We start from the raw sequence: 20003 nt of genomic DNA, 5'->3' as shown, positions 1-20003 counted from the left end.
TTATAGAGGAAATGAGGCTATGATCATCGATCATAGCAAGTGGCGCATACCCCAGAAATATAACGGTTTCCCTTGTAGCATAACCCTTGAAGGTTTCAAAAAGATAGTCGGATCGCTGTAGACAGTTGCACACAACTGTTCCTTGAAATAAACACTGCAATCTAAAATCTGGGCCTTGGGATTCTCGATCCATGGTATCGAAATATCTGTCTAACGTTATAAGTTTGCTAATCGGTTTGGTGTTCATGGAACAGGCTTGGAGAATAGAATAACACCGCAGGAATATCTAGGATTCGAAAAATTTTTGATATGATCGCCCTTCCCGGGGCGACCACGAGTCCTCATGGGAGTTGAAAGTCCTATTACCGCTCCTTCCAATTTACAGCGCATGCAACTTCCAAAATTACATATAACTAACATTCGTCCAAGAGATGCTGGCCTGATAATAACCTTACCAGCAACTACATATACCCTTTCATTTAATTGCGCGATGCAGGTGCATATATGCCGACATCCACAGTACAGCTCAGCTCAGACCAGGCGCAGCCAAAACATCGTCAAAACCCTCCAGAAACCCAATCAACGCGTTAACGAGCTCAACACATGTCAAAGCAAAACCCTTACTATCACAAGCCACAAATTCCTTAAGGAATGCGACAAAAAAAAGGAATCTCAAGGAGAAAACGGGGCAAAAGGAAGCTTCAGCATTTTGGCACTCTCACCTTCCGGTTCCTGCGTTGCCGATGCAGCTCTTCCTCGGTTCGGTCATTTCTTGGGTCCTGGCGCTGGTAAATATTCCAGGAGTGTTTTATTATGGATAAAATTGGCATTCGAGATGCCCTCTAAAACTAGATTTTCAGGCCCGGAAGGGTTTGGGCTTATTTCCCAGGAATATGGTATGCCAGTGTGCAGAAAGAAAGAAAAATAGGAACTTGAGGAAGGAAAATATCCAGATGAACCGAGCTGCCGTCGCCGGGTCCGCTATTGCCGTATCATGAGGCCCTCGCCCACGGGTGGCCGGTTCTTCTAGAACAATGTGTGGAAGAATACGATCTGTGGGGCTAATATATCGTATTTTCTCCGTCAGGAACAGCAGATATATGCAGAAGGACACTCGCGGCGTCGGGTTTGAGGATTAGAATGCATATTCTGAAGTGCCATAGTGGGTTTTTGTGGGTTTTGTGGCTTGAAATCGCGATAATCCGTCAGTGCGACGAACATGCGGCGTGCCGTATCTAGACCGGCGGACTCGGACTCGGCCGGCTAATGCACAGACCGAAACACGAACGAAGCACAGGTACACTGTTAATCTGCGAGTAAAACAGGCGGTATTCGCGCACTGATGTTTATACTACTTTTTAAACTTAAATTAGTGAATACGAGTGAATCTACAGATGTCGAAATTCGAAACGGCCAATCTAATTTGATATATCGAATCGATCTTTACTGATCGAGGATGCGTAGATGTCGCAACACGACTACACATGATCGAATAGATGAGCCAGGGTTCGAAGTAATCCCGGCATCGCCAAGTCACAAAGAGGCGTTTCTCGCTCCGTCGGGACAAGAGAAAAACGCAAGCGGGAAAAGAGAGCTGTCCACCCAAAGGAAACGAACTAGCCCTAGGAATATTTTTTCTGCGATGCCGCAGGATGCTGGTCTTTTAGCCTGTGATACACAAGACATGACAAGACCAACAAGCTTAGAGATTAGACCTGTATTAAAACAAAAAATTAAGTGGGAGCCTAGAAGGTGGCCGGGATTGATGCTGAACTATATTTTATGGATGTCGCAACATTTGCTGGTCTTCGGCAGATTTGTGACAGATCCGAAGTCAAGCTGTTTGGTCAGCATATTCCTCGCAAGAATACTATCGGATAGCATGGTACGGGGAGGCATTCGAGGATCCTGTTAGAAATCTGCAGGAAAGAGGTGAATCTAGATGAAGATCTGAGGGATAGAATGCCGTTAGTTCCGAATACATAGATTAGATACCATGAGACTATTCCCTATTTTTGCTCAGATCTAGGTAGTGATGATGAATATTGATAGGTACATGGCGAAGATAGATGTATTACTTTACCAAGACTTCTTCCTATCTATGACGCGCCGAGGGAATTTTTGTGTTTTTGCTTGTTCTCCCAATCGTGCCAAAACCACTAGGGAATTGCTTTTTCATGTACTCCCAGGGTTACAACCAACCGACGTAGAGTACCTGGTGTAACCCCAGGTATTACGGATGTATACCCACATTTTCGTAAGCACTGTAGCAAAGGCACCACGAACCGACTCGGACGAATAAAAAACGAGCTCGAGGCTAAAGGCACGAGTGATATTAAGAGAGGGTCTGCTATTGCAGTGAAATTAGAAGAAATTGCATGGATATTGTTAAAGCTAACAACTTATTAATCGTCAGCTGGCCCGTTAAAGTTGATAGAGGTGGGTCTAATGGCGCGTGTGTTTCATGATGTATGTGCACATCCAGGCTTTCGATGGGCCGGTCTGGCCGGCCGGAAGGATTGTTAGCAGTGGAGGCAGAAAGCCCGGTGGCGTGCAGATTTAATGTATGTATGCAGATGTAGCTTGTGCGTGCTATCTCGAAGGGATTGTACTGTGGGATACATGAAATCACTTCGCCCATCCAAGATGTCTCGAGATGTTTGCCCTAGGGTCAAGACGTAGTAGGGATCGAATCCGGCACACTATCGGTCGGGGCTCTGCTTTCGGACCCGTTCAGTATCCACGGTTCAGGCTCTTTGACCGGTGGGGAAGCGAGCCATTGACGATTTTGGAGATAAAAAAATTTAAGAAAATATTTGAAAGAGGTCATAGGGCCCCTTGGTCTTGGATTCTAACCCAATGCGCATGCAGAGTTTAAGGTTTTGTAGCGTTAGAGCTTGTTTTTCCGGCCAGGAACCAGAATAATACATCAAACCAACTCTTTCTGAAAATGGCGAGACTGTGGAGTACTACAACACTCGTGACTCTGGCTCAGTAATCACAACATTGTGTATGTTGGAGAGCATTGAGACGTATTTTGGGAACACCTGAGAGCTCCGGCCATAGAGCAGTTGGTTTTTTCTGAGACTTTTCGAGAAGAGTTCTCGCCCCGTCCTCACGTGAGATGGCCGGAGAAATTATAGTAACAATGTTGATTATGCAACAAAGTAATCTCGGAGCAAACTCCCAAAGGAGTTTTAATGAAGACGCCTACGAGCTAAAGCGTTAGTGGTTCAAGTTTATGATGGTCCTAGTATCGGTGATGATGTTCGGGGCTAGCGTATACTACGTTAGCTGTCGCCATCAGTTTCCATTTTTCTATATTGATTAATCGACTTGGAATTTTGGGAATCCCGGGGCCATTGAGATCTAGTCACAGCCAACGACCCCGAGTCTCTAGCGATTAATGCAAGAAGAAAATTGAACTGGGGAGTTCTAGTTTCAGAAGAAGTTGGACCATGGGGTCAAATGTTGGTTGGCTGCAATCGTTACATTGGGCAGGACGGACGAATTGGCCAATCATGCGTCTCCCTAGATTGATTAAACAAGTTGCTTCTTGACGAGAAGTTCTGAGGGTGTGTGTGAATGCATTCGCAGGCTCGATATGCAGTATCTTGATATTTTGGTTTGGAAAAGGCGGGGAAAGAGCAATATCGACCCACACCTGGTGTAGTCGCCTGCTTGAGCAAGCTTTGTGCTGGCGTCTGGGTGGAGGGGGCCAAAGTCTGGGCGGCCATCAAAGCGGTGAACCATCACGGTCTGGCCGAGTTATTGAACTTGCAACCTGAAACTTTTTTTTTTTTTTTTTTGCATGTTAAGATTTCTACCGGAAGAAATTTGAAAATGCTAGAAGTAGGTTTGGAAAGAGAGCGGAGCGGGGAGACGAATTAGCTCGCTGGACTTTGAAATCCGGATCTAGAGTCGCTGGAGCGGATACATGCCGGTACAAACCAGAAGTAACTTTTGGAGCATGTTGGAAAAAGCAAGTCTTGTTCAACCGCTAAAAAAAAGTTGCCGGGTGGAAGCCCACAACGACAAAAGGGTCCCAGGACCAGGAATAAAAAGAAAATATCGAGCGAGGTCCGGGGTAGGTGCTGACGCTAGCTGCTTCATCGTGCAGGACAGAGACGAGCATGGATTGTCGACAGGGAAAATTCGCCGCCTCCTGTTTTCTTCTTCCTTTGGCCGTTGAGAATTAACTTGGCTGGGTAACCTCTTCCCATATGATTCTAACTTTTTTTTTTTTTTTTGTATTTGCATTTTCTTTTCTGGTTTGTCTGTACAGATGAGCCATCTAGCCGGTAAATGCAATGGCAAGTTGGAGATTGACAGGGACTTCAAATTGCTCCACCCTGGAGCTGGATCCAACTGTTGTAGTAATATCTTGTGTCTGATGTTGCCCGTTTATGGGAACTCCGTGGTGGCAATATCAAAAAAATCAATTGACAAGGTAGGAAGAGGAGAAGGCACAACGGCCGGGGCTCTCCACTCTCCACCTCCGCGTCCCCATGATATGCCTGTTTGACATATGGGTGGAACCGACATGGATTTGGGGGTGCTTTATTGTGTAGTTTCTGGTGATATGATATGGTATCATAATTGTATGTAAATGTCCATATGTCTCAATCACTATGGGATCGCAGTCCTCTGTTACTGTAACAGACAGAGTCTAAAGGTCTTGATTGAATCAAAGAAAAAGTAGAATCATAACGACGATGATGGCCTGAGGATGGTAATTATGATGATGATGATGTAGAGATCGGTTATAATCATTGTCTTTTGATACACGCACTGTGCATGGCATGGCAGTCAAGACTGAAACAAGCTATAGTCAAGAATCAGTCAATGCAGCAATTATAGACTAGAACATAACATATGCAAGTTGACAACCTCGAGACCCGTTCCTCCGGGAACTTTTGATAGCAAACTTAGCTTCCTAAGCTTCTCGCCCGTTAATTGAAAAGCTCAAAATGCGGGTGAAGCCAGGTGATCTGTCCCCGATTCGTTTGTCCATACACATGTAGTATGGAAAGTGCAGTACCGTAATGAGGTTCAAACTCGGGGTCGATATGAGGGGAAGAAGTGGAGAGAGACTGTGGGTGCATGTCTCGGAGGGGGGTGAGGGGGGAAAGCCTGGCCCATGACCATGCATGGCAGCAAACCGGGACTCCGGACAGGCCCTCTTTTAGTCAATGTCCTGTGCCGACCTAACTAACATGACATGTCCAGGGCCCATTTTTGACCAGAAAAAATAAAAAAACAAAAGCTGGGGTGTCTCAATTCTTGGTTTTGATCAGATGGTAATTAATTTTTTTCTTCTCCAGAGCGTGGAGTAGGATGATAGAATAGTGTAGTTATATGGGACTGTGCGCCGAGTAAGAGCAAAGACGGTTGCTTATAACCACCCCACCGTCGCCTTCCCAGACTTCTCTTCCTTCCTTCCTCTCCACAAGCAACCAACAACCATCTCTCATTTTCTTCACCATCACCATCAACATCGCCATCTAACCTAACGACTTCAGATACCGTTTGGTTTTGCTGGCTACCGTTTTGGTGATAAGGTAAGCTACAGACAGTTTTTCTCCCTTTTCTTCCTTCGTTTCTCCCTCTCTCGCTTCTGCATGCATTGGCATCAGCATTTCTCTCATCAGACCGTTGTTGGTGCTGCCGCGACTGGAACTAGCTGCTAGTTTGCTTGCTTGCTGGCAACGGCTTCTGCAAAATCGCGTCCCTGTATAGTGTACTTACAACCTCTGGATGGATGGATTCTCGTCAATTGCAATTGCTCTCTTTCGTCCTCTCTCTACCATCCCCTTAGCTGCCCTCTCCTGCTCTCCTGCCTTCTCCTGCTCCTTCTTGGACCGGCCGGCTGGATTTCACCTTCCACGAAGCTTCCATCGGAGAGATTCGAGTCCTGCTGCAAATTAGCCATATCCACCTGCCGCTGCATGCACCCTGCCAAGTGGCTTGCTTCCTTGCTTGTTTCTCGAAATCCGGCAGGTTTGCTGCTTTATTCGCGAACATCATTGGCTACGTTTCAGCCTAGCGAAAGGTCCCCTCCAGGCTTCCTATTGGCGGCGAAACGACCGCCTGCACAGGGGAAATTGCAACTAGCCGATCTGCCTTCGTCATGGTGTGCCCGTCGAAGTATTCCAGGCACCCAGAAGCAGCTGGCCGGGTCTAGTTTCCAGAATGATGACCACTTTTCTATCAATTTCCCTTACTGTCGCGTGCTATCGCGATGTTCACCATTTTGCTATTATTACTATCCGGATTTTCACCTCATTTTGCTTTTCATTGAACGAAACTAATATAATCATGGCATCTCCCAGAATAGAACGCTTTCGTTTCTTGCAACAACAACAACAACACTTCCAGGAAACCCGGACTTTGTTCCCTTGATACGAAGCAAAAATGTCGGACTCGCCTATCGTCCGAGTTGAGGCCCCAATCACGGTCAGAGCTTACCTGCTCTGTGCCTTCGCTGCCTTTGGTGGTATCCTCTTTGGATATGACTCCGGTTACATTTCTGGTGTCCTTGGTATGACCTTCTTCAAACGTCATTTTGGAGGTCCCGTTCCCGAGTCTGTCGACGCCAGCGGATACAATATTGAAACCTGGCAAAAATCCTTGACCACTTCTATCCTTTCTGCTGGTACTTTCTTCGGTGCTCTCTTCGGAGGTGGCTTCGCTGATTGGGTTGGTCGTCGTCTCGCTATCATCTCTGCCTGTGGTATCTTCATTGTCGGTGTCATCCTCCAAGTCGCCTCTACTGCTCTCGGTCTCCTCATCGCTGGTCGTGTCGTCGCTGGATTCGGTGTCGGTATCGTCTCTGCCGTCGTCATTCTCTACATGTCCGAGATTGCTCCAAAGGCTGTCCGTGGTGCTATCGTCTCTGGTTACCAATTCGCCATCACTCTCGGTATCTTCCTTGCCGCTTGCGTCAACTATGCTACCCAACACCGTGATGACACTGGCTCTTACCGTATCCCAATTGCCATCCAAATGCTCTGGGCTATCATCCTCGGTACCGGTCTCTTCTTCCTTCCAGAATCTCCTCGTTACTGGGTCAAGCAGGGAGAACTCGACAAGGCCGCTGCTTCCCTCGCCCGTGTTCGTGGACACCCTGCCGACTCTGAGTACGTCGTCGCCGAATTGGCTGAGATTCAGGCCAACTACGAATATGAGATGCAAATTGCTTCTGCCGGATGGTTCGATGTTTTCCGTGGTGGATGGAGCAACCGTTCTGGTAACTTCCGCCGTATCTTCATCGGTTTCTTCCTCCAGATGATGCAGCAATGGACCGGTGTCAACTTTATCTTCTACTACGGAACCACCTTCTTCCAGCAATCTGGTATCGACAACGCGTTCACAATTCAGGTTATCACCAACGTTGTCAACGTCGTCACGACTCCAGTCTCTTTCTGGGCTATCGAGAGGCTTGGTCGTCGTACCCTCCTCATCTACGGTGCTTGTCTCATGATTGTCTGCGAGTTCATCATCGCCGCTGTTGGCACTGCTCTTCCTGGATCCAAGGCCGCTTCTACCACTTTGATCGTTTTCGTCTGTATCTACATCTTCGGCTTCGCTACTACCTGGGGTCCTGGTGCTTGGGTTCTTATCGGAGAAATCTACCCATTGCCAATTCGTGCCAAGGGTGTTGCCATTGCTACTGCGTCCAACTGGCTCTGGAACTTTGTTATCGGATACATCACTCCATACATTGTCGACCCCGATCAGGGCAACCTCGGATCCAAGGTCTTCTTCGTCTGGGGATCTACCTGCTGTCTCGCTCTCCTCTTCGCCTACTTCTTCGTCCCAGAAACCAAGGGTCTTTCTCTCGAGCAGGTCGATAAGATGTTGGAAGAGACTTCTCCTCGCCAGTCCGCTAAATGGGTAAGTTGCTCTAAAACTGTGCGATATCTGCATACGATTGCTAATAGAGATTTTTTACAGGTTCCACACAGCACTTTCGCAAACCAAATGGGAATGACCGACAAGGCTGGTGGTACTGCCACCCACATCGACGATGTCAGACGCGGAAGCCAGACTGGTACCGAGAAGGCCTAAACTCCCAGCGCTATAGACCGTGCTTTTTGACATCTTTTGCTGCTGTCTCATGGCGCGCGGGGTTTTCATTCTAATAACTGTTTTTTTCATTCTTTTTCCTTTCGTTATGTTTTTACTTACAAGTGATGTTAATAATTAACGTCCCGACCGCTTCCTTCGCGTTCGTATCCCTTTTCCTTTTACGCTGAGCTTTTCTTCGTTCCTTCATTGGGCAAGACAAACCATCCGAAAAGTGAAAGGGAAATGACTTTACAATATGAGGAAACGAAAAAAATTCGATAACTTTTATTGATGGAAGGATGGGATTTATGGGCTGTTCCTTTTATTATTTTATCGTTACTCCGACTTCTGCTTTAACACTTTCTGGAAAAGAAGTGGGAAACAAAGGAACGTCCTCCTATTTCTTATTTGTACCAAATAGGACCGGAATGACATAAAAATTTAATGACTTCAAGGCACTAAACCTTAATTAACAACGTACATTGTAAATCTGCGACTAAGTCAAGTACACAACGGCCTTTTCATTTCGCCATATGAGGCACATTGCACAAGATTGATATATACTTAAGTACTAGATAGCTATATCTAGATATCTATTGATCCCATTCAAAGTAACCTATCCAGGTTTCTTCGGGCACCACATGTTTGAATGTAATGCTGTCGTCTTCGGCTTTGGTTACTCCAAGACATTGAATACATCTGGTGAGGAAGTAAGAGTCTGTCTGTTCAATGTACTTGAGCTTGGGTATCGTCTCCGTGAGGCGGTAGAACGGATGGTTTGGTGATGACTTTGGAACCCAATCTATGGCCCGCCCAGAGTGTGTTATTCTTATATACTCCAGGTCAGGCATCACGGCGAGGCCTCCGATGAACTGTTGTGGTTAAGGTTGTTAGCTTTTGAGAGTTATGTTGGAGGTTTTTGGAGAGAAGGGCTAAAAAAGTCCGCTTACAAATGCTTCCGAGCCCGCTCCCAGTAAGTCGTCAGCACGCGCCCTTAATGCCAGTCTTTTAACGTTTCCCAGGTCCCGCTGAAAGCTTAAGTTCTTCGCCCAACTTGGATTAGCCGCCCCGATTAGGGCCATTGATCCTGCCGTCGGCCAGCGAGGCTCTGGAAACTTCAAAGTTAATTCTTCGAGGTTATCCCATTCCCATGCTAACGCCGGACGATCCTCCCCGCCTACAGTACCCTTCAAATCTATATCCGCCGACTCCCAACAATCAGCCGAATAAGTAAACGCCTTAGCAGACCTCGTTGACGGCTGTAATATAGTAATCAAATTATTCATCGCAGCTCTGGAAATCAAATATGGTTCCTCCCTTTTCGAAAGTCTAAGAATGAAAACATCGAGTTTTGCAAATCTGCCGTTTTTGGATTTGTGGGATTCGATGAGGGAGGCTGCTTCGGGGATTGATGAACGGCCGTCGGGTTTCGTGAGGGTTCGTTGGACTTCGAAGATTTTGAGGTATGGGTGGGAGGTTATTATTATGGCGAGGACGTGGAGGAATGATGGCCAGGGGAGGGTGGCAGAGTCGGTTAAATGGAGGCGGTGGAGGTTTATGAAAGTTGTTAGGAGGGGGAAGATGGCGTTTGGGATTGAGATTGTGGAGGTGGGGAGGGTGAAAAGGTTTAGTTTTAGGATGCTGGGGAGTACGGGATGGTTAGTAACTTTTCATGGGGTTATTCATATAAAAACACTACAGCTAGTCCCCAGGCGTCTTAGACACTCTACAAATCCTTTTTTATAGTTTAAGAGCGATCGGCAAAGCTATTCATGAGCCCATACGATGCGAAACCGGTCCTGAAGGGCATATGTTGGCTCGCGTGTTGAGTTTGTGGTATTTTAGGAGAGCAATTATGCGTTTGTAGATGTTGCATTTTTACGCAAGGTCGGAATCCTGTGTGACGCGCAGGGCACACTTACCGAACGAATTTCCCATTCTTCCCGTAGGAATCTACTTTAACGGTATCCTTTTTGGTAGCACCGACATAAGACAATTCTCCCGAACGATATAAGCGCGCACAGGCTGCCTCATGGAAACGGTGGTTGACGCGGGCGAGATTGGCGAGGTCCTTGTTTGATAGAACCTTCTGGTTGGCGATTTCGCCAAGGAGTTCAACGGGGAGGAAGCTCATCCTTTTGTCCTTTCGCGAGAGATTTTGGATATTGATATGGTGAGGTTACTTATGTATGGGAAAAACTAGGTAGATTATTTGGAGGAACAGAGACACAATATATACATCTTTTGTGAGACGAGGCTTCATAGGCAATGTACGCGCAACTCGGATGGCTTGGCGACCCTGGGTTAAGCCTTGAGATACGAACGTGTAAAATACGAACAAAAGTGCAAGTATTTGAAACCGAACAGTAGCTTTCGGAGTGTGTAAAGTATTGATCATATTTGCAGAATAAAAACGGGAATGCCGGCATCATTTCTAACCAGGTATTTGCGACGTGAGCCCTGCTCCCAAAGATGTCCCAATGTAGCCGCGCCCTGGATATTTCTCTGCATTGCTCTTCGCATTGCATAAGTATGGTTGAGACACGGTAATGTGCCCATGGTTTCGAATTGTTTGTCTGATAATTATCAAGCAATTGAGGATCTTTCGGGGTGCTGCTGATAAGCGACTCGACTGAGGTACCATGATATCTAGGTTCTGGGCTTTAACTCTTTCAAGTTGCCGGCTGGGAAATCGCACAAGCGCAACTCCGGTCCCCCCGGTCCGGTTTTGTAGTCAGCTACCACATAGGGACCTTGGTCATTGATGATCTGACTGAAGTAATCGCCCTGGTAGTGTATGCCCCTGGAAAAGACCAATAGTTTCCCGCTTCCTCACGGTCATCAGTATGTTGTATTAGCTAGGTTAAGGCGGGGCAGATACCATTTGTGTTCTCGGCGGATGTGATTAATGAATCTAAGTTACGCCTAGGGTCATTTCGGAGATATATCTTTAATCTGGGGGACTGTTCTCCCACCTAATACTATTTTAGCCACGACAAGGGGGCGTAGTTTCGAATTGTGAAATCTAATGCCCAGCTCTGAGGTCACTCCATCACTAATTTCACACTTCTCATTTGTCAGGGGACGAGGGTCGATGCATACAGATTCCGGCATATCCTTAAAATCGTTATGGCCGTGTTGATGGAGAAATAATAGACCAGCCTTCGAGGGTAATATTGGCTCACAGACTAAGAGACAGCGTGAAACATGATATAGGAACCAGGCAAAATCGATGAATGGCTTGGGATCGGTCTCAGAATGCCGTAGAATGCTATCCATATGCTGTCCTACAGCGTCTATGATAGCACTTTCCAATTCCCAGTCGATCCAGCATTCAGGATCATCCACTTTGGCTACGTTCAGGAAATCTTGATATGTCGCTGTAGCTGTCCTCGAAAATATTGTATCTGCAGATTCCGGAAGCCATTTCTCTGCTGTTGATAGTAGCCCCAGGCCTTGGCTGGTCCCATCGGTATATATTCAGGAGGATTCCTTTTCACCAATTCTTAGTACTTCAATTAGGCTCCTTCGGCTCCTCGAATGGATTCTCTCTTTCAATAAACTGTACAGCATTAGAGCTCCGAATAGCTTCCCCATGCTCTTGGCCTGCGCTCCCAACAATGCTTCTTCCGAATATCTCCTGCGATCTCCATTAGCGCACTCGACCAAGCTATTCGTGTACACACCACTGCGGATAAGTTGATATCTGTACCTGGGGCAACGAATAGCTGTTGGACTTCAACTATACGTCGATATCCCGACGTTTTAGTCACCACCTGATTCTGTAGACCCGTGTCGACATCTGGATGAATAATACCGCGATGAGGTAACCTCCTGGACCCTTTCGCTTAGCTGTGCTTGTATGTTTGAAGAGTACCTGCCCTTGGTCTTCTAACCTGACCTTCACTTTGAGATCCAGAAGCCACGAGGCAACCGTGGCGATTAAAGCACAATCCGCACCTCCCACGAAGACTGCCTCATTTGTTTTACCGGACGCAACTTGCCCGAGCTCATGAAGAGCTGCCGCAATTTGAATGTCATTTCCCTTGAGGAGCTAGGTTGGCACTTTCTTAACGCCGGAGTATAAACGAGTCATTCCTGTCAGATGCTGCTTAAGATTCGAATAAAGCAAATGCTTCTTCGGGGTTAGATTGCTCAGAACGGAATCATACATGCTAAAGGTATATATATCAGGCCATGTTGAGATACTATCCGATAATCCTGGATAACCTTACATCCTCACTACGGCGCCAAGAATGACCATTGTACATGCATTAAATAATTACAGAGTGATCTCGCAGGTCAGATGCTTTATACTACTTCTTGATGCACTGTAGTTCAACCACCGTCTAGGAATATAAAAAACCTCGAATATTAAATAGCGAACTGCAAGATATTTTTAAATTTTGATATATAAAATGTGAGGTATCTAGGCTCTCCGAAATTTCGGGACTCATAAATCCATAAGCCTTTGCCTGATATCATTTGGGTCCCAATATCTAACGTCGAGCTTGCTGAGGACCTCGTCATGTAATATGAATATTCACATTTCTGCTCGACTCCAAGACAATTTAAAGGAGAGGTTGAGAATTGTGAGCGACAGCTAACATTGCGCAAATACAAGGATTGGGTGCTCTCGAGTGACTGGGATTGTGAAGGCACTAAGCCAGCATGACAGTAATAGAATATCCTGCCGCACTGCACTGGAAGATTTCTAGGTCTGGATAACATGATAGTCGACTAGCGTGAAAATAAATCCTGTGAATAATGGGATACTGGCTAGCTCTAGAGTTTCAGTCCAAATGCAGTAGTGATTGGCAATAATTCTCTTTAATTGGAGTCCGAGATAAATTTACATCTAGAGTGTATCTCGATAAACATAGAGCATTCTTCGCGAGACTGAGAGTATTATCCCATTTTATATAGTAAACAGATTGTACATACCTAGGTATGCATCATTCCCGTATCCCTATGTATATATTTCTATATATATCGCAAGCTGTCCAATTTGCGGATTTTAAACATCCTTACCGCGCTCGCGGCTGCAACCCCAGTTAGCGCGGCAGTTGCCTTCCCCCCTCTCGAAGAACGAACACCCGGCTGCTATGAGTCCGGTTTATACTTCGCGGACTTCACCCGGGGAAACAAAAAAATCCTCGAAAGCATTATTGTTGCTGCATGTCAAAATCGTGCCGGCCGACACTCGGAAAAAAAAAAAAAAAAAAAAAAAAAGAATGCCAATAGTGTATACAATTTTCAAAGAACCGTATCGACTTCTCGATTATGCACTGGACCGGGGGAGCTAGAATACTTTATATGGACGAGTGCACTTCGACTTCGAGAAAGGATATGAATTTATGCCCTGGTGGAAGTCAGCTGCTTTCTTCTAGTTTCTATATCAGCGTCGACCCAAATATTGGAGACCGTCGGAAACCGCTATCGGAGATCGCCAATAATACCAAAAGCTAGATTTTTGGATCCGATCCAAGCGACTGGTTGTTATTTCAACTAGGCTTGAGGGGGGATTGGTGTATATCAATTCAATCCAGTTCATTGCCATCAAGGCAAGGAATTTTATAGGATCAGCATCAATTTGAGACCCATCCGCCACCTTTAACTTCTATGCTTAATATTTTGGATTGGACCGGTTCTTCGGTCCGTTCCGTGCATTCTTCTGTTGTACACTTTCCACTTCGTTAATCAAGATACCCGACATCCCGACCAGGACCCCTGCTGCAGTTTCCCCGCAAATTGTTGCGTTTCGTGCGTTGGTTTACTAGATTCCGAACCTCCGAATCATATCATGATCTCTCCACTTTGAACGATAATTCGTCGGGAGCACTTTGGTGAAGTCTGTTGGAGTGATCGGAAAGTGGCGATAAAGAAAATGGCATCGGAAAGTCAGGATTCGGGTGCGGCGAATGGATCCACAGTGCCACAGAAGTTGACGCCAAACGCTGCCGCTGGAATCCCAAGAATTCCTATCCCAGGGCCGAGGGCATATAATCATGAGGTAGAGACAAAAGGAAGTGGTGTTTGGTCGCCAGCTACGGTATGATACATCTAATGTCTTAGAAGATTGTGGTGGTTCAAAGTTGAATATCTCAATAATTGCCTTGTCATAGTACCAAAACTACCTCCCAACCTGGCCAACGGACAAGTATCCTTCCCTCGAACCGTTCGAACATATAGACCCAGGGAGCAGGGCAGATCCATCATTTCCAGACCTCCACCCACCTGGTAGCAAACATACGCCTATAAATCCTACAATTGGCACAAAGATCACTGGTGTCCAACTTTCTTCTCTCTCGGATGCAGGTAAAGACCAACTGGCTCTTCTTGCCGCTCAAAGAAAGGTTTTAGTATTTCGAGGCCAAGACTTTGCGGATTTGCCGATTGAGAAAGCATTAGAATTTGGTTCTTATTTTGGTAGGCTACATGTCCATCCTAGTAGTGCTACAACAGCGAGCCACCACCAAATACACATCGTGCATCGTGGTGCTGGGGACGAGACGTGGAGTAGGTTCTTCAAGGGTAGATGCAGCCATGTGAGTTTTCATACGGATACAATTACAGAGGAACAGCCGCCTGGGACAACGGTATACCCCGAAATGCTATTTTAAGCTTGCAAGAGTAGTTTTGACACTGACTTGCTTCTTAGTTCATGTATATTTTGGACCTGCCGGAAGCTGGTGGCGATACTATCTTCGCAGACCAGGTTCAAGCATATAAGAGACTATCCCCTGGTTTTCAAGAGAGACTACATGGGCTAAAGGCTCAGTACTCGGGACCAGATGGTGGCCGAGGGGGCATCTGTCGGAGGGAGCCTGTTATAGTTGAGCATCCTATTGTCAGGACACATCCCGTCACTGGAGAGAAGGCGCTATATATCACTAAAGGATGTAAGTTCAATCCCTCAAACTTGAGACTATACCTATAGCCAGAAGCTGATGGCGGACCGATCCAGCTTGTAAGGGAATCGTAGAGTGGAAAAAAGAAGAGAGTGATATGCTCCTAGGTTTCTTGAACAGTCATACTGCTGGTGGCCAGGACTTTCAGGTTCGAGTAAAATGGAAGAAAGGAACTGTAGTAGTATGGGATGTGAGTCTTAATTCCTAAATTTCTCCATCCTATCCTAGTTTCTAACGTAGAATTAAACCCTAGAATCGCGTTACTGCACATTCCTCCATTTTAGATTGGGAAACCGGCGAAAGAAGGCATCTTGCAAGGATTACCCCGCAGGCAGAGAAGCCTATCGAGACACCGTTTGTAAGCACAAGCCGGGTCTGACTGGCATCATGTTGTTTCCCTGCTTCTGTCAATGGTAGTTTAAAGAAATAAAAGTCAAACCACGAGTTTAAACACGCCCTATAACCACACCGTCATCGAAAAAAAAAAGTTTTGGACATGTGAATTTGTAAGAAACAGAAGTGGTGTCCTTCCGTATGTCCTACCACTTCAAGGAAAATGCAGGCCTAAATTTATAATATTTACCGGCGGTGTCTGTATTAGTCACTATCATAATACCCGCCATAGCCACCATAGCCTGTACCGTATCCGCTGTCGGTTTCGCGTCCGCCGTAGCAACTCTCCGTGTGTCCATATTCAGTGGTCGAATCATGTCCACCTCCGTATCCACTGCCACGGGACTTCCTGGAGCTTGATTGTTTGAGCCTGAACGAGCATCGGGCCCAGACTTCCCCGAATCCTGGCCACGCATATAATTCTCTGGCTCAGAGCGTTCGTTGAATCGTTGATGCTCATTGTGAGGATGACCGAGAACTTCTGGTGCGGCTCGAATTTTGTCGTGTTGCAGTGAAGCGATCTTTTAAATGGTACTTTGTCTTGAAGGGAGAAATAATGAGAAATAGCCTACCAGTCACGATAGATCCCCGGATTACGACCGTTTCTGACTGCGTAGTAAGGTCCGGTGTCGGTATTGGATGGCCCAGATACACTCAAAGCCTCCTCGGCTGCATCTCGAGATGGAAGCTTCTGGTGAATATTTGATGGATATTTGTCAGTGCTGGAATGTGCTTGGCCCCTATAGTAGGATTCCAAAGTCAGTCTGGTTGCAACAGGTCGGATGGCTCTGGCTACTTGAGCGTAGATCTAATAGATTCTAGATAAAGAGCGACTGACCAGCGATCGAAGATACCAGTTTCGCGGCCCTTGGCGACAGCGTACTTCGGACCTTGTTCATTTGGTTTCTTCCCGGAGCTCGACATCTTGAACGGAGTTCTGAAAAGCTGAGAGGTTTCGAACAGTGAAGGTAACTATTTTCTGCAGCTCGGAGAGCTGCTAGTTGGTTGGTCTTAGATCTTTTATATATCAAGTAGGTTGCTTGAAGTTTGGGGCGATGGAGGTTGGTGGATCTTAGGATGTCGAGAAGATGGAAGATTAGAAGCCTAGCCGGCTGGTAATCATGTTATCTATGGGTCCCGCCATAGAAACCGACTCGGGGGTACCCCGCCCTCATGGCAACTTCGGGATGTCGGCTCCATAGACTATCGTACCTATCACATCTATATGATCACTTGGCATCTCTACTGGCTGTAAACCCTACACTGTGGAGTATCCAAAGCGAAAATATCGGGTCCTATGATGGTACTCGCAGGATTAATGCGACATTAATTTTTTCGGTTATTTGATAAGTGTAGGTGCTCAAGGATGTGTCTATACGGTGAGTTACAAATCACAGGAACAATGCATATTCTATATGCAATTCTCTAGGTCGTTAGGCCTCGAAACTATCTCTAAATGCTAACTACTGTGTTTGGGCAGGGGCTCAAAGAGTATTCAAACATTCAGCGCGATATATCGATAACTAACTTCATCCTAGGTACGAGACCAGATTCATACAATATCGAGTCCGTGGTTGAAAATTCGAAAGTTTGGAACCGAGACTACTTAATGTCGTTGAAATGATAGACATCCACCTCTATAGCCGTTAGCGCGGTTTAGTACGAGAACATGCAAAAAACAGAAACTCCGTTCAGGCGCAGTCGCGAAAATGCAAGCAAAAGGGCCAGGTTATTGATATTGTCTATGCTATCTAAACGTCTACAAGAACTAGAGAAAGCCATCGACGCATCACGCACCGATTAACCAATTCCCAGTTTCTCCACCAAAATCCAAAGATCACAAGGCCAACCCGGAGCTCTGAAGCTCATACATACTCCTTCCGGCTCCATAAAACTTGGTGGCTTCCGTAGCTCCCCGTTACGGAGGAGTATTCCGTGAAATTACGTACCCAAAGCACGCAAAACGAGTAGGTGATAAGCGGGCCCCCTCCCAAAGCAAAATTTTCAATTGGAAGATAAAAGGGAAAAGTTTAAAATATAGTTAAAGCCTTTTCAAAGAAAGAATTAGGTAGTAGTATTAAGGAAAAGTGGTAGTAGTTACTATATATATTAAGCCTAATACAAAAAAGATTGAACTTCAAGGCGCCTCATGATTCCCAATAAAAAAAGTTAGTAACTTAAGAAAACTGACAATAGAAAAGTGAATGTGGTCATTATTCATCCTCGTTGCCCTTCGACATTCCCAGTCTGGTATCAAACGTACACAAGCCCAACTAAACTAGCTGCCAACTAACGAAACCCATAAGACTCAATACCAAAATGAGAGAGAAAAAATGCCCCTAATCTATTACAATTCAAAAAACAGGGAGCGATGAAAAAAGTAATGTCCGAAGGAGTTAAAGAAAGATGAAAGAAACCGTTAAAAAGGTATTCGAACAAGTAACCAATGGGAACGCTCTTAAATGCATCATCAGAAAACAATAAAGAAGAATGAATATGTGTATCGGAGAGTATAATGAAGTGTATCGATCAGAGCCAATTTAGTGAGCTGGGACTGCAACTTCCGATGGCCTCGGAGGCACTACCATGAATGAATCCGTGGGGAATAAGTTTTTTATTGCCGCTTCAATATCCATCATTGTCATCATATTTTTCAACTCATGGTCACCACAGACCTCGTCGACGTCGTCCGCAAAGTCCTCGTCGTACATTTGATCAATGAGTCGGTATCCTTCGTCGTAAGTATAGTAAGGCTCACTGTCGGAGTCGGAGTCTTCCTCGTTGTATTCGCCCCAACCTTCTTCCCGAATCAATAATCTGTCCTCTTCGTCGTAGACAACCTCCTCTTCAACCACGATAACGGGTTGCTGCTTGACCGGGAATGGAATAGTCATTTTAAGTGCCTTTGTTGGGGTGATAATTGTCGGAATTGGGTTCAGTGAAGGAGATTTCAAAGAAATCTCATCGTCGTCATAATGAGATCCATCCGATGCATTATCATCAATTACACTATCCGGGCTTGGAGGTCGAGGAAGAGGAATCGATGGTGGTGCAGAAGGAGGTGGAGATGGCAAAGCATATGTCGGAGGGGGCGAAGGCAAGGTCGAAGTCGGAGGAGGTGAAGGTAAACTTGAAGTTGGTGGAGGATTCGGAGGAGCCGTTATTAATTCGGAGTTCGGCCGGGAAGCTGGAGGTGATAATGGGACGACAACTGTAATAGGCTGTTGATTTTGCCAAGGAGCCACTGCCTCAGAACTAGATTGTGGAGGTGATAGTGGTGCCTGTTCTTCCCAAGGACATACATCTGCTACTTTTAGAGTATTACTCGCTGCTTCGGATTTCGAGCGGACCGATAGAAGAGTAGTTGGTCGAGCCTGAGATGGGACAACTACGGGGGCACTTGTTTTCCTTGCACCAGCTGGTTCGTCCCAGGGACACACCGGATCATATGCCTTTGAGTCGAGCGGTATGTCCGGAACAGTGGAAGTCAATGTGGGAGCTTCCTTTGCAGTAGAAGGAGGTGGTTGTATAGGTGCAGAAATTTCTATTTCAGCATGCTCAGCAGGTGTCTGGGCACCACGTCCAAGACCAAATGTGTTCTTAATCCTATACCCTCGTGTTAGACAACTAATTTGAATTCACATGTCGTTGCATTTTAAGATTGCCTAGGAATACATACCAGGATTTTCGGGACCCGGTTTTGCGGCTGCTGGGAGCCCGCTTTACTGACCACCACGAACCAGTAGACTCGGCGGGCGTCGACGGTGCCGGGTCACCTTGAGAGCTAGCAGAATCCATCTTGTCGTTTGTTGTGTATTTTGTGTGTCTTGAGAATGATTTTAAGAGATAGCAAATTGGAGTGGGGGGGGGTTCTGGCCACTGCCTTAAGAATTCCCGAACAAATTAGTCCCTAATGTTCGATGTAAGGAAAGCGGACAATCCCTACCTCTCGTCTCTAATCTGGAGTATAACCCTGCTCGGAAGTATACGTATTGGTTGGTCGGTTTCCTTTTTCCCTTGGCCTTGGGGTATCTTGAATAGGTTATCCTGCAAAAACACTGGTATTCCCTGCCCTCAGAGATATATATAGCCGGAAAGGTGTATATTTGTACTTCGACCCATAGCCAGCGGGCCAAGGCAAAATTCAAATTGAATAGAAATAAAGAAAGAAAAAAACGGAAGGGAAAAAAAAGCACTACTTCCGCCCTTTTTCAGCTCGCCTAGCTCGCTTCTAACTGCTCTTTGGTCCTTCAATTAAATGCGGCAGATGCATCAGCTTGCCAGCAATGGGTAAGTCTACAGCCAATCCTCCGCTGGGCATCGGCGTGCTATCAGCTCGCCTGAACTAAACCCCGTTAGCGAGAAACCATTCCGACCGGGGTTGCCACTGACATGTCTAGGCCCTCAGCATGAAGTCGTTGTAACTGAAAGGGGCAGTTTCCCTATTTCGCAATGACTTGGCCGATTTAATTACATCGCTGCATTTGGTAGTCGAAAAAATGGGAAATTACCTAGTCAGGATTGGGATATTCTCGTGGGACTCCAACTTGGTCGGTACCACATGCCTCAAGCAGGATCGACCTTCGAAACACAAGCCCAGCGCTAACTGGCTTTGCATGGGACTTTTCG

The 20003-nt window shown here is 46.1% G+C and overlaps 5 protein-coding genes across 5 annotated transcripts; 2 read left to right on the top strand and 3 right to left on the bottom strand.

Moving 5' to 3' along the window:
• Positions 1-6414: 6414 nt before the first annotated feature.
• Positions 6415-8070, top strand: DFL_003811 (uncharacterized protein; the record flags this gene model as incomplete). Its single annotated transcript, XM_067632802.1, has 2 exons — positions 6415-7896; positions 7957-8070. 2 exons carry the CDS (start codon positions 6415-6417, stop codon positions 8068-8070), a joined length of 1596 nt encoding a protein of 531 aa, XP_067491034.1.
• Positions 8071-8663: 593 nt separating this feature from the next.
• On the bottom strand, positions 8664-10204 carry DFL_003810 (uncharacterized protein; the record flags this gene model as incomplete). The annotated part of the gene is made up of 3 exons (XM_067632801.1): positions 8664-8942; positions 9021-9711; positions 9993-10204. 3 exons carry the CDS (start codon positions 10202-10204, stop codon positions 8664-8666), a joined length of 1182 nt encoding a protein of 393 aa, XP_067491033.1.
• Positions 10205-13957: 3753 nt separating this feature from the next.
• DFL_003809 (uncharacterized protein) lies at positions 13958-15360 on the top strand (the record flags this gene model as incomplete). The annotated part of the gene is made up of 5 exons (XM_067632799.1): positions 13958-14122; positions 14196-14669; positions 14732-14972; positions 15038-15171; positions 15235-15360. 5 exons carry the CDS (start codon positions 13958-13960, stop codon positions 15358-15360), a joined length of 1140 nt encoding a protein of 379 aa, XP_067491032.1.
• Positions 15361-15578: 218 nt separating this feature from the next.
• DFL_003808 (uncharacterized protein) lies at positions 15579-16298 on the bottom strand (the record flags this gene model as incomplete). The annotated part of the gene is made up of 3 exons (XM_067632798.1): positions 15579-15723; positions 15947-16114; positions 16213-16298. The coding sequence occupies 3 exons, from the start codon at positions 16296-16298 to the stop codon at positions 15579-15581; spliced, it is 399 nt and encodes a 132-aa protein (XP_067491031.1).
• Positions 16299-17914: 1616 nt separating this feature from the next.
• Positions 17915-19496, bottom strand: DFL_003807 (uncharacterized protein; the record flags this gene model as incomplete). Its single annotated transcript, XM_067632797.1, has 4 exons — positions 17915-18980; positions 19054-19257; positions 19321-19432; positions 19487-19496. 4 exons carry the CDS (start codon positions 19494-19496, stop codon positions 17915-17917), a joined length of 1392 nt encoding a protein of 463 aa, XP_067491030.1.
• Positions 19497-20003: the final 507 nt, after the last annotated feature.

Source organism: Arthrobotrys flagrans, assembly GCF_004000055.1.
Source record: "Arthrobotrys flagrans strain CBS H-5679 chromosome Unknown unitig_0, whole genome shotgun sequence".
Lineage (NCBI taxonomy): Eukaryota > Fungi > Ascomycota > Orbiliomycetes > Orbiliales > Orbiliaceae > Arthrobotrys > Arthrobotrys flagrans.
The sequence above is the reverse complement of the archived record's forward strand: the minus strand, read 5'-3'. Positions and strand labels throughout refer to the sequence as shown.